At 55.6% G+C, this 13,361-nt stretch overlaps 1 protein-coding gene across 1 annotated transcript in view; it reads right to left on the reverse strand.

Moving 5' to 3' along the window:
* The window catches only part of TPCN2 (two pore segment channel 2), a 36,880-nt gene that overhangs the window by 19,342 nt on the left and 4,177 nt on the right, over window positions 1-13,361 (reverse strand). Inside the window, exons 2-9 of the mRNA XM_023518294.1 lie at window positions 12,319-12,483; window positions 11,664-11,740; window positions 11,128-11,305; window positions 8,442-8,558; window positions 5,548-5,654; window positions 4,704-4,776; window positions 1,280-1,382; window positions 282-347 (exon numbers count right to left, since the gene is read on the reverse strand). Coding sequence (XP_023374062.1) covers window positions 282-347; window positions 1,280-1,382; window positions 4,704-4,776; window positions 5,548-5,654; window positions 8,442-8,558; window positions 11,128-11,305; window positions 11,664-11,740; window positions 12,319-12,483 — 886 coding nt within the window. The remainder of the gene's footprint in view (window positions 1-281; window positions 348-1,279; window positions 1,383-4,703; window positions 4,777-5,547; window positions 5,655-8,441; window positions 8,559-11,127; window positions 11,306-11,663; window positions 11,741-12,318; window positions 12,484-13,361) is intronic.

Raw genomic sequence — 13,361 nt, forward strand, 5'->3', positions numbered from 1 at the left:
GGGGGACCCTGAGGTGAAACTAAGGGGTGGGGGACCCTGAGGTGAAACTAAGGGGTGGGGGACACTGAGGTAAGGCTATGGGGAGACACTGAGGTGAAACTAAGGGTGGGGGACACTGAGGTGAAACTAAGGCAGGGGGACACTGAGGTAAGGCTATGGGGAGACACTGAGGTGAAGCTATAAGGTCCGGAGGCAGGATACACCCACACTGAACACACAGAATCCCGTCACCAGGGAAGACTTTTAGCCAAGTTGACCCACACAGCTCTGCCCGCACTCACCTATTATGCTGAAGACTATGAAGAAGATGGCGTAGGCGCGGTTCTTAGAATATGCAGGAATCATCACTGAGAGAAAGAAGACACCCAAGAAGCTGAAAATCCACTGACAGCCTGGGCACATCCTGACCCCACACCATCCACCAGCTCAACACAACTGAGGCTCTGCCCTGGGAGCGCTGAGGCTTCTCATCCAAATCCCTATCCTCACGCCTCCATTTGCACACTCTTGGGACCAAGGAATTCCCTAGCAAGGAGGATCATCCTTATGCAGAAGTGAAGTCAGCATCCCTGTGACATTCCTCACGGGCAGTTCAGCTCTGCCTGTGATGATCTGCCAGACTTGTAGGACACATGGGACAGCAGCCAGGGCCTGGCAGTACAGCACTCCCTGGATGTGGAAGATCCCTGGCTGCCCTCCTGGGAAGGTGTCTATGGCTGGTGACCATGCCTGAGACCAGTATGAAAGGCCCAGCCAGGGTGGCCTGGCCCCACGCAGCCCAGGAGGACCACAGCTTCCCACTCCTGGCCACAGCCCACCTATACAGCTGGCGGATGTGTCAGCACCCCAACACAGCAAGCGCCACAGCCAGCCCAGACCCCAGGGTTCTCATGCACAGTGCTGCCAAGTGGCGCCTGACAGCGGGGCCTGGGAGGCCACCAGAGGAACCCTACTGAGCACTGCCATCTGACACACAGAAAGGATGCCTATCACTTGTAGCTTCTCAGGATGAGGAGACGAGGGGAAGGAGGAAGTGAAGAGAAGGAAAACAGAGCTAGCAAAAGTACAGATGGAAAGAAAAAAGCAACACATGGGAAAGAGAAGAGGAGAGAAGAAAGGGGACACTGAAAAAGAAGAAAGTGGAGAACAGAAAGGAGCACAAGGAACTTCAGGGTGACCAAGGACAGCAGGAAACACCGCCCTTCCCCCCCAAGTCCCCCGCCGAGATAAAGGCAGCACCCTCACCCACCCCAGGCTCCCGCCCTTGCCCCGCACACACCATCGGGGTTGTTGGCGGTGGTCAGCAGCACCAGGAGTGAAGTCAGAGCATCCGGCAGGTTCCGGAAGTAGGTCTGCCTCTCCCTTCTCTGCCAATCATCCTGCTAAGAGTGGAAGTGGCAACTCCAACAGCCACTAGGCCCCCACCCCATGGGCTGAGTGTGGGGCCAGCAGAGCCCCAGACCCTGGGCCCAACAACTTGGAACCATCCACCCAGCTGCCCAGCACCTGCCTCCTCCTATCATTTCTCAGAGATTCTGAGTTCATGGCCAGACAGGACCAAACTCAGAGTCCCTGGCACAAGAGCAGGTGTCCAGGGAGGCTACACACCCACACAGATGCTGGCCACTGAAGCAGGTCTGCTCAGAACCACAGTGAAAAGCCCTCACCAGTTAAGCTAAGAGCATCACAGCCTGCCACACGGGGAGGGAAGAGCCAGACCCTGGGTCACGACTCCCCCTCCCAACAGGAGAGCCCGTACCTGCTCTACAGGCTGCGCATTAAGGGCCCACAGCTGCCCACAGGACTCAGAGGCCTGGTCTTGTGGTTTACCAGCAAGGGACTTCTGCGCCCACTCCCTACCCTGCCTCCCTCCTAGGAGGGCTCCCAGCCTCGAAACACAGCAAGTATGTGGTAACTCTACTCAGGACTCCAAGCCCAGGGTTCTCCCAAGGGCCTGGGCACACAGGCAACTGCCTGCCAAGCCTCTCAGCCAGAAGATGGGTGACCCCTGTAAACAAGACTGTCACTGCGAACTGTGGGGACAGGTGCACATGGTATACAAAACTCTCTCATCATGAGGACCAACTCTGTGAGCAGGCCCTTGCCAGGGGCCACCCACGATGATGACTCTTTCCTGCACGGAATGCCCTTCCTCCCTCAGGGCCCAGGGCCACACTGCAAACACCAGGGCCTCCAAGTCCTCATACATAAAATGGCACTGCCCCCAGTCTGCACAGTCAGGGGCCCTAGGACAGATGAGCCAACACTACAGAGGTAGGGGACACAGGAGTTAGAAGGTTGAGTGCTGCCAGGCACAGAGCCCCAGACAGGGGCAGGATGCTGCTGGGGGAGAGGGAAGAGGAGGCAGCCCCACCAGGGTATCACCTTCAGGGGCCTGGAGGACAGGCCATGCCCACCCTAGACCCCAGGAATGACAGGATCAGAGAGCTGAGGTCAGCACTCCTGGGCCTGCCCCCACCCACCCTGACCTGCCACATTCCTAAATGTAAAACAACCCCCAAACACTAAGCACCCACTGTGGGAACTGCCTATCCTGACTAATTAGCCAAGCCCCTTGCACAGCTAAAACGTGAAGACGTGGGAATGCATTCCAGAGAAGACCAGGACCAAAAAAACACCAGCTTGGTGACATGCTTTAGCTACCACAGTGAGGCAATTTGGGCTCACATCAACTGAGGAATGTTCCTGCACCTGTGCTATTTTACAGACAAGGACATCGAGGCCCAGGGATCTCCCCAAGGCAGGCGGGATCTCCAGAGCCACACTAGGTGCCTCCTGGCAAGTCTCCTTCCCCTACAAATCCATGCCCCCAGGAGAAGACCCCAGGCGTGACCTCCCTACTGTGGAGACCCCAGACTGAGCCATAGCTCTGCAGGGGAAAAGGAACGTGGTTTCTCACTCAGCTACTGCCAACCAGCAATGATGAACCTGTGCCAGGCTGTGGCCTGAAACTGGAAATTTATCTGTCAAGTGGGATGAGGCCATTGCTGCTGCTGGGGGACCACACACCCCCAACACCAAGCCCATTTCTTTTTTTTTTTTTTTTTTTTGAGACAGAGCCTCAAGCTGTCCCCCTGGGTAGAGTGCCGTGGCACTACAGCTCACAGCAACCTCCAACTCCTGGGCTCAAGTGAGTCTCCTGCCTCCGCCTCCCAAGTAGCTGGGACCACAGGCGCCTGCCACACGCCCGGCTATTTTTTGGTTGCAGCCGTCATTGTTGTTTGGCGGGTCCGGGCTGGGGATTCGAACCCGCCACCTTAGGTGTACGTGGCTGGCGCCTTAGCCGGTTGAGCTATAGGCGCCGAGCCCAAGCCCATTTCTTAAAAATAATTCCAAGTCAGAACTTCATGGTGACAAAGGTCTACAGGTAACATACATGCTGGCGTGGTACAGTGTTCACAAAGGTGTGAAAACAAGGCCAGGCCCTCATTCTCAGCTGGCAGGGCCCATGGGATGCTGACAAAGGCCACCCAGGAGTGAGGCCCAGCTCCCCATATAGGCCAGGCTGGCAAGGGAACACAATGGCCATGGTCAAGGAACCCAGGACAGGTTGGCCACCAGCCCACGCTCATCTGAACTGCAACCTCAGGCAACCTGGACTCTTGCCCAGACCACAATGAGCAACCATCTTTCCCCACAATTAAACAATACCACCCTGCTCAGCCCAGTTCCCCTTCATGGGCAGAAACCCACACCTGGAGAAGCCAACCCTGGCAGGTACCTCGGGACACTCGGCCATTTTGAGACAGAGGCCCACAGTCCCAATCTTGAGACCAAGCCTGTTACCACCTCCAGCCCCCCACATCGACTCTGCCTACTCAGCCTGGGCTCTCGGAAATAGCAGTGACTATAGCCACCACTGAGATTCCATCAGCTGTCCCACCGTAGTGACCCAGCTGCCCCTGCCTTCCACAAACACACACACAGACACACACACACAGACACCTGCAGACACAGATACAGATGCGCACGTATGCACAAACACAGATGCACACGTATGCACATGCACACACATACACCTGGGGGTGGGGGGGTTCAGGCCCTTGGGGCTGACTCCTTCTACCTAAGGTTAGAAGGCACAGCCTTCGGTCTGCCCTCCTCGGACAGCACAGGCATAGCCCCAAATGTCACTGCAAACTCACAAAGACCAGCCTTGGCCAAGCACTGCCCACACTCCCAGGACAAAGCAAGAGAGAAGCAGCCAGCCCCAGCCTTGAGGACAGTGACACTGTCCCAGACAGACACACGACGTTGCAGGTAGGGAACAGCAAGGCAAGCAACAAGTCTGCCAGAGAAGAGGATGGGCAGACAGAGCAGGGAGAGGGTGTGAGAAGTGGGGCCAATCCAGGAAGCTGGTGCAGCCTGGGGGGCTACAGGGAACGCCAGATGTCAGCAGATATGAGAGGTATGACAGGCACTGGAGAAAGAACCAGCATAATCACCCAGGTGAGCTGCCTGACAGGCAGGGCAAGGAGGGACACAGGGAGGGGCTAGAAAGGGGACAGGGAGATTGAGGTGTCTCAGACAGGTGGCATAACCTGGTTCTCCACCTCTGCCAACCTAGCCCAAGAACTAGCACACAGTTTGCACTGGATTAAGCAAACACAGAGACACCAGCCCAGCGCCTGCATCCGTCCCAGCTCAGGGCAGCCCCGTCATGGCCCGGTCCCCCAGGTCCTCACCTTCTCGCCAGCGAACAGCAACATCCCGAACATGGTGAAGAGAAGCAGGTGCACCGCCAGCAGCAGCCCAACACTGGGGAGCACATGGCACTCAGCAGCAGGCAAAGTAGAGCCCACAGGCCAGGTGGGATGGGCAGGGCCTGGGGGCAGCGACCTGCCTGCCAGGCTCGGTTAAGGGGGTAACCCAGGAGCTGGGTCAGAACCAGGCAGCATCTTGGTCCCTCCTCCTCCTCCAAGCACCTGCCTTGTGCTCAACCATGGAGTCCAGAGCATGTACAGTGCTGCCTAGCAGAGCCCCCTTTCTTTTTCAGGGACAAATACAACCCCGGGGGCCCAGAAGAAGCAGTGTGAAGGACCAGGGACCCTCAGACCAGAGAGGCCACTTCTATCCATCTGGTCTGGCAGTTAGGAGGCCATGCATAGGAACCACTGGGGACTCAGCAGCACTACCACTGACAAGAACAGATGGACAGGGGTCCAGGAAGGCAAGGCAGAGTGGAGGCTGGACAGAGGTTGGGCTCGGAACACAGGTGGTGACAGAACCACGTCAGGAGCAACTTGGCCTTAGAAAGCCTATATGGAGAGCATGCCAGTCCCAAGGGCACGCCAACACCGAGTTGCACAGAAGACAGCAGAGAGGAAGGGCGGTCACAGAGGGAATGGAGAGGACAGGAGTGGCCAACCAGACCCATTGGGAAAAACATTCACAGGACTCCCAACCTTCAAACTGGAGCCAGAGGACCTAGGACACCCACCACCAGCCTCCCTGCCAACTTGGGAGGGAGAGAGCCCGCTGTGAGGAGCCCCACACAGCATGGCCCACCCACCAGCCCCGAGAGCCCACCTGGCCATCTGCGGCAGCGACCACCTGATGCCCTTCAAGGTCTTCTTCATCATGGAGGAGTTCTGCAGCAGGAAGAAGGGCCGGAGGACCCGGCGCACGCGCAGGGGCTGCAAGAGACCCAGGCAACTGAGAATCCCCATGTCCTAAGTCCCACCCCATCCCTGCCACCACAAGGCCAAACAGACCAGAGACCCCAGTGTCCTCGGGCCACCCTACAAGGCCTGGGCTTGCCTGGGGGCCTGGGTCCCGGAGTTGGCTTTAAGGCCCTCCCCGGGTCACACGCCTCCACTCTCCTTCCTCAGCTCGGGCCTTCATGTCTCTTGACTTCGGGGTTCCCCCACCACAGAGTCTCTGTCCCTGTCCATGTCAGAGGCTGTTCCCAATGCCCACCAAGGGCACAGCTGAAAAGCACAGTGGCTGGTGTGCCTCCTTCCACATCTGCCTCCTGCTCTGAAAGCACCTGGCCGCCCGCATGCCCCTGTTAAGCTCCTGCCCATCTCTCAGAGGACCACCCCTGCCTCCTCCCTCCTCAACCTCATCCTCCTTCCCTCTACTCTCCCTCCCCCCAAAGACACTGACACTCCCTGAAACACCCAGGAGCTCTCCACCCCCGTCACACTCACACACTGCACTGTCCACACTAATACACACTTGCACATACACTCACACACACACAGACCCTGCTTCCCACTTCCTGTGATGGGCCCAGCCCCCTCGGATTGGCTCTGTCACCTTCCCCCCAACACACTACCACACCTTCCACTCATAACAAAACCCCCCTCGCTCCACACTTCCCTGCTCCTGTCCCCTCAACTGTCCTCTCTGAGGCATGGGGCCCACTCCCGAGTCATTAAACCACAAATGCCCCCCGGCCCTACCTCAAACTCTCAGCACCAGATGGGCTGCTGCTAGGCTCCCTGAGCCTCCAGCAGGCCCTTTGCCTGGCCCTGCCTGGCCCTGCATCTCCTCCCTCTGGCTTTATACCCTGATCCAAAATCATCCATCCTGTGACTTTAAGAATCATGTTTATCCTTTAGATTCTTCCCACAGTAGATCTCAAATCCAAGCTCTCAGCTCCAACCTCACAACCTACTCCACATCTAGTCTTGGAAACACAGAGCTGTCAGCTCCCTATTCAAAACCAAAATCCCTCAATGGCTGGCACTGCTCCGACGGAGGCCTGCAGGGCCCCAGGGAGCAGGCCCTGCCAGATGCTCCAGTCCACCTGGGCTGGCCAACAGCAGCCCTCCCTGCTGGTCTCTGCTCAGATGGCTGGCTGTCCCCTGCTGTCATGGCACAGTGCAGCAGCCCTGCCTCCTCTAGCAGTGCTCTGGGCCCCTTTCCGTCACCACACCCACGACACTTTGGGATGAGCCTGGTGGGGAATTAGCCACCACCTCACATCCTTGCAACTGCACTTTGGGTCACAGAGGCAACAGGGACCCAGCACTCACCAGCAGCAGCTGGCCTGCAGGAAGGGCACAAGAGCCTCAGGGATACTTAGTGCTGCTGCCAGCGGTGGCATATAGGGCACAGCATGGGCTCGGAACTCCTGGACACTCGGCAGGGCTACTCCCTAGTCAGGAGCAACTAGGACCAGGTGAGGAAGCAGGAGCAGCAGCATTTCCCCCTTCCACTCTGACAATCTGGGCTCCCCTGGTCTGGAAGTGTCCATGCCCAAAGGAGAAATGCTTCCAGCAGGGACAGTCACTGAACTCACTAGTTGGACAGTAACTTGTTCATGGAAAGGGGGTTGATGTGCTGAGAGGGTGAAGGACTCCAATTTCCACGGACATTTAGACTGAATCGGGTATCTTCTGGGGCACCTCTTAGTATACCCACACAAAACAGGAAAAATTACCAGAGAACTTCAGCCATTAAAAAAAAGCAGGACCAGCCAGGCACTGAGACAGGGGATCTCCTGAGCTCAGGAGTTGGATACCAGCCTGAGCAAGAACGAGACACTATCTCTACTAAAAAGAAATAAACTAGCCAGGCATTGTAGAAGGTGCCTGCAGCCCTGGAAGCTAAGGCAGGAGGATCACTTGACCTAAGAGTTTGAGGCTACTGTGAGCTAAGTTGATGCCACAGCACTCTAGCTTTTCAGGACCTAAAACCAACATCACTGAGCTTCTGCAAGACACCAAGTGCCGGTGGGGCGGGTCTCAGCTCTATGGGCCCCAGCCCTGAGCTTCTAAATGCTAATAACCCCAACCTCCTTCCTGTGTCCTCCCACCCTGCCATCCAGGTGTGGGACTGCTTCCTGCTGTTCTGCCTTCCACTGGGTTCCCAATTCACTTTTTTGGTTCCTTAACATCTCTGTAAGTCCCTACACTCAATTCTCCTTACTAAAGTACCTGATAGACCCTGGCAGATACAGCTGACTCCAAACCAACCTTTCCTAGCTCTGCGCTACCAAACCATGGGGAGGTGCTTCTGGGTGCTCAGATACAAAGATCCTGCAGTGAAGAGGTTAACAGGAGGCCAGGGACATGGATTTTCTTACTGCTGGGCCTCACAGAGCTTAGGTAGGTAACTCTTAGGCGAGGTGAGGCCCTGGATGGTGCTTTTATGGGGGACTCTGCAAGTTGAGGAATTAGGCCAAAAAGTGGACAGCCAAGAATTAGGGCGTCCTGAAACTTGCTCCCAGTGTCCTCCTCTTACCAACAGGATAACCCAAGGGAAACCTCATGGCTTCTCCAGGGTTCAGTGCCTTCCTATGCAAGGTGGGAAGGAGGGACCCTGGCCGATGGGTGACTAAAGGGCTACAGAGAGTGGGCAGTACCAGGCAGCTGTGCAGGACAGTCATAGGCCTCAGACCCTGACCCAGCACTCACCTGGGCCACAGTACCTGGCACCTACAGCCTCGCAGAGCTCCCTGCCTCAGCACTTACCGCCTGACAATGGAGACTCACGGACACAATCCAGTCTACCAGCGACACGAAAAGCACCCCGACGTAGACCACCATCCAGTGGTTCTTCTTGAAATGGACCCACCCAAACAGGTAGCCCTGCAAGAGAAACAGTGGCCAGCCAGTGAGCAGCCAGAGAAGCCGGCCGGCAGCCAGTCAGTCAGAGGGGCCCAATACAAGCCCTCCGGGCTGTCCTCAGGGCTGGGGCTGGCTTGTCTCCGTTGCAGATGAGTGGAGATGCAGCAACCAGAGCACAAAGAGCCCCTTGAAACAAACGGTGAGGGCCAGAGAGCATTCAGGGAGCAGGCACTGACCAGGAGCCAGGCAGAGCCCCCAGCTTGGTGACTAGACTCTCTATGCAACCTGAGGCACAGCATCTAACTCTGTGGCCTCAGTTTCCTCAAAAACTGGGACCAGCTCATCCCTACGTCTGATCAGAGGAGCACATCTAGTCAGGAGACGTCAGGCATGTGGAGCTTCCGAAAGGCAACCACCAGATGCATTCACACAGGAGACGAACCACTTTCACCGAGAAGCAACTGGAAGCTTTGAAAGTCTTGTACGGTAAGAACCCATACCCAAACCCCAGCCTTCAGAAAGAGATGGCTTCAAAAATAGACATACATCCAACAGTACTGCAGGTTTGGTTCAAGAACCACAGACCAAAACTCAAGAAAGCAAAATGCAAGGACCTTCAGCAACAACCTCAAGCTCAACAGCAGCCAGAGCCCAAGGGTGGAGTCAAGACCAGTCCCTCCCAAGAAGGTAGGGACACACAACCCAGAACCCCCAGCAACAACTATCTGATAGCCTGTGTTTATGAAGATTCCCAGGCACCCTTGTACCAATTCAGCCTGAACCCCAATGTTAAGGCCCCTGCAGATAGATGTCTTCCTTGGCCACAGAACAGTCCACTTGGCTGCTGTCAAGACTCGACATTTACTGCCTATATCCCATTTTAGAACCCCAGGTCGGTGCCCACTGCTTCCCTCCTAATGTGTTTGGCTATAAACTTCTGCAAAGTAGGGAGAGACCCTAGATGTAAAAGGTCACAAGTAAAGATTCCCACTCGAGAATCCTAGCGGTAGACAGACAGAGCACAGATAGGGGGAGTTCAGAAACACGTTGTACCAGAGAAAGGCTCAAGAGGGTGCATCCTGTGTAATTCCATCTGCGTGAGTTCTGAGAGAAGGCAGGGAAAACTCAGATCAGCGGCTGTTCATGTGGGCAAAATTAAAATGCTTCATGTCTTAATTAGGATGGGAGAAACCTGGGCAAATACATTCACTAAAACCCTAAGAACTCTCACTTGAGCCCAGGAGTTGGAGGTTGCTGTGAGCTGTGATGTCACAGCACTCTACCCAGGGGGACAGCTTGAGGCTCTGTCTCAAAAAAAAAAAAAACCTAAGAACTGTACATCTTAACTGTGCATTTTATTTTACATAAATTAAACCTCAATAAAAAATATATAATATGGGCAGCACCTGTGGCTCAAGGAGTAAGGCACTAGTCCCATATGCTGGAAGTGGTGGGTTCAAGCCCGCCCCCAGCCAAAAACTGCAAAAAAAGGAAAAAAAAAAAAAATATATATATATATATATAAATAGTATGAAAAAAAAAAAAACTGAGTACAGTTTCGTAACAGAGGGTTCCTGTCTGCAGAGATCACAGCTTGCCGAGATGCTCTCTTTGACCTTTAGAGACTTCCCCAAAGTGCCAGTCATTCAAAACAGGCTAATGACAACTTCTCACCAGTGTCAGTTCCAGTTTCACAATGCCCAGACCTGCTAATCACATGATGTGATGAGCTAAAAATGAAGAAATAAGAAAATGCCTGGGGCCTGCAGCGGCACACACCACAGTCCAGCCACATCCTCCACTCAGCACACAACCCAACCCTCCCACAGCAGACTGCAGGACAGCACTGAACAAAGCCACCACATGACCAAGTGAGGCCACAGGAGCCCACAGGCCAGGCCAAGCAGCAGCAGGGCTGACCCTGTGGCAGGCTGCAGCCTAGGTCACAACCTAATGCCATGGGTGTACATGTAGCTGTGGTGGGCCTGGGACTACGGCGCTGGGATCACTGACAAAAGCAATCAAATGCATGGCCCACACGAGACCCAGCCATCCTGCACCCCATGAAAAGTCACTAAGGCCCCAACAAGGCTCAGGAGCTTATGAGCACAACAGGGCCCATCTCTAGCTTCTGGAAGGATTTGGGTCACAGACAGAATCCAGTCAGACACACAGAAGCTACTATGTGGGCAAGAGACCCTTTTCTGCCCACATCCAGTTCCTTCCTTCTTCCCTTTGGGGGTGGCAGGGTGAGCCGTGGATAGACCACCTGATCCTCACTTATTCACCTGGGGTCTCTCCTCACAGTGGCACTGCCAGATCCCTGACCATTCCCAGAGGCCCTGCTAGGCTACATACCCCTCCCCCCAGCACAGTTTGGACTTCTGGGGAGGAAGAAGAGCTGACGCAGCCTCTGCTTCATGGCCCAGACTTGCCCAAGAAACCAGGGTCAAAGTGTAAAGTAAGGAAAGGAAGCAGCCAGCTCCAACAGTGTTAGAAATAAATTAAGAAAGAAGCAGTCAGGCCAGGATGGCCAGGCCACTGCAGCGAGTGCAGAGGGCCACAGCGCCTGGGCTGCTGCCCACCTCACCTTCACAGTGAGGTCGGTTACGAAGACCAGCAGGCAGAGTACCTCCACGCTCTCCGTTAGGCCACAGGGCGGCTCCCAGGGCAGGGAGCGGTGGCGCACATCTGACGTCTTACTGAGTGAAGAAGGGATCTCAATAAAAGCCAAAACCAGGATCACAAAAATGGTGAAGCTCAAAGTCCTGGAAAGAGGACAAAAACTAGTTAAAATGCAAGAACTGCAGCCCTCTGTGACCAAAAGGCTGACCAGCAGGGCAGACTCTGCTGGTCCAAAGGTGGGAGCTGGTACCTCTTGGCTGTGGACACTCCTTACTATAAGTACCAGTAATCTGGTCAAGACTTGATTGCCTTTGGCTAATCTAAGTGTTCTGGAAGGAACCCCTTGTCACCAAAGAAGACCTTCCATCTAGAAGCTGGACTCTGCTCTGGAAGGAGGGAGGCTACCAGCCTCCTTGCACTCATGGGGAGGAGACCTGCCTAGATCCCAAGGCCAGGTGAGGCCGGCCTCCCTCCCCCAAGCAAGCCCAGGAGGATTCTCACCACTGGCATATGTCTGAGTAATACCATCGATAAAGCCACACCGAGCGGGGGTCCATGCGGTGGTTGATAGAGCGGTACTAAAAGATAAAGATCATAGAGAGGTACGTGAGCAGGTGTCCCTCTGACCCGTGCCCCTCACCATGCAAACTTACAGGCAGTGCCCCCTCTCACCCGAGACATGCCTGAGTCAGCGGATGGCCACATGGGCAAGGCCTGCCCTGATCCCACAGGCTCAGACCACAGCAAACTGCGTGGGACCCAGCAGCCAAGCGCTCCTTAAGGCCAGACAGCCTGGGCAGGCAGGTGCCTGAGCAAACACGCAGGGAGCATCTGCTGAAGGTACAGCCACTTCCTTGGCCTGCCTGAAAGGCTGTTTTCTCTGGGCAAGGGCAACCATCCCAACCCCAGGGCAACTGTGACATCCTCCAGGATGCCCCACCACCACCTAGGACCTAGAAGGGGTGGTCAATGACAGCCTCAGAAGATGTCCCTGAGGGACTACGGAGAGCTGTGCCCAGAGGCTCAGCCATCACCATTATCCTAACCAGCAACTGAGGGCTGGGCCCAGGACAGCACAGAAGGGCAGGGCCAGGAGGCTTTTGACCAGCAGGCAGCCATCACCTAGATCCAGCCACAGGGTATAGGCACCACCCACCTGGATCGCGTCTTCAATGAAGACCACAGCCTGGTCAATGCAGATGCTCTGCTTGGCTGCAGCACCTATAGGCCAAGAAAAAACATTGGGCAACTGAGTGGGATCACGTGGCCTCCCCCTTACGGGAAGATCATGATTGAAGAGAGACACTGGCTGCGACTCTTTCTAAGGTTCAGTTTGTAAGAAGATGCCTTGCATCTTGCAGTGTATGCAAAGACAGAACTCCCCACACTTGGGAGCACTGTGTCAGCCCCAGGCAGGGTCCAGACCAGGGAAGGAGCCACTGCATCTGGTGCAAAGGAGCTAACCTGGAGGGACACTGCTCTGTGAGGATGGACAAGCACCAGGGTTCTGGCAGAGACTTTGGCTTTAGACATGGAGACTGTGGGTGTCTCCTCCTCTGTCAAATGGAGGTGTGATGGCTGCCCTGCTCTGCTCCCCAGAGGGGGCCATGAGGTATAAGGAGGGCTTGCAAGATGGGCCTGGATCATGGAGTACACTCAGTAACGACAGACAACCATCGCTGCTCTTCCACCTGGTCCTACCCAGCCTGCTGCGTGGCCTCTGTCAGGACACTGTCCCCAGTATCCTACTCACCCTCTATCAGAGATGACACTGACATGTAAAGCTAACCTCTGGAACCAGAAGGTACCACTGTGACTCTTCACCCAACACTGAGACTCCCAAGGCCCCAGCCCTGCCTGTCCCACAGGATCAGGAAGCCACACCCAAATCACCCCCAGGTTCAGAGCCCAGGATGTGCCTGAGTCTCTCATCTGAAGGGTGGCCACCCATCTTCAAAACCAAAGATTTGAGTTGTCATGACACAACCTCTCCCAATGGGCCTGGTCAAGGGTGGGGGTTGGCTCCTGACTAGGGAGGAGCCTTCCAGAAAACTCAAGCAGCACATATGCCAGGTCCCGGCACCCCAGCCCGCTCAAGCCCCTCACCCACCCAGAAGATGCAAGCTGGCAGGCTCGGCGCCTGTGGCTCAAGCCGCTAAGGCACCAGCCACATACACCTAAGGTGGCGGGTTCGAATCC

Source organism: Otolemur garnettii, unplaced genomic scaffold (assembly GCF_000181295.1).
Source record: "Otolemur garnettii isolate 467f Iridium unplaced genomic scaffold, OtoGar3 scaffold00134, whole genome shotgun sequence".
In the NCBI taxonomy this organism is placed as follows: Eukaryota; Metazoa; Chordata; class Mammalia; order Primates; family Galagidae; genus Otolemur; species Otolemur garnettii.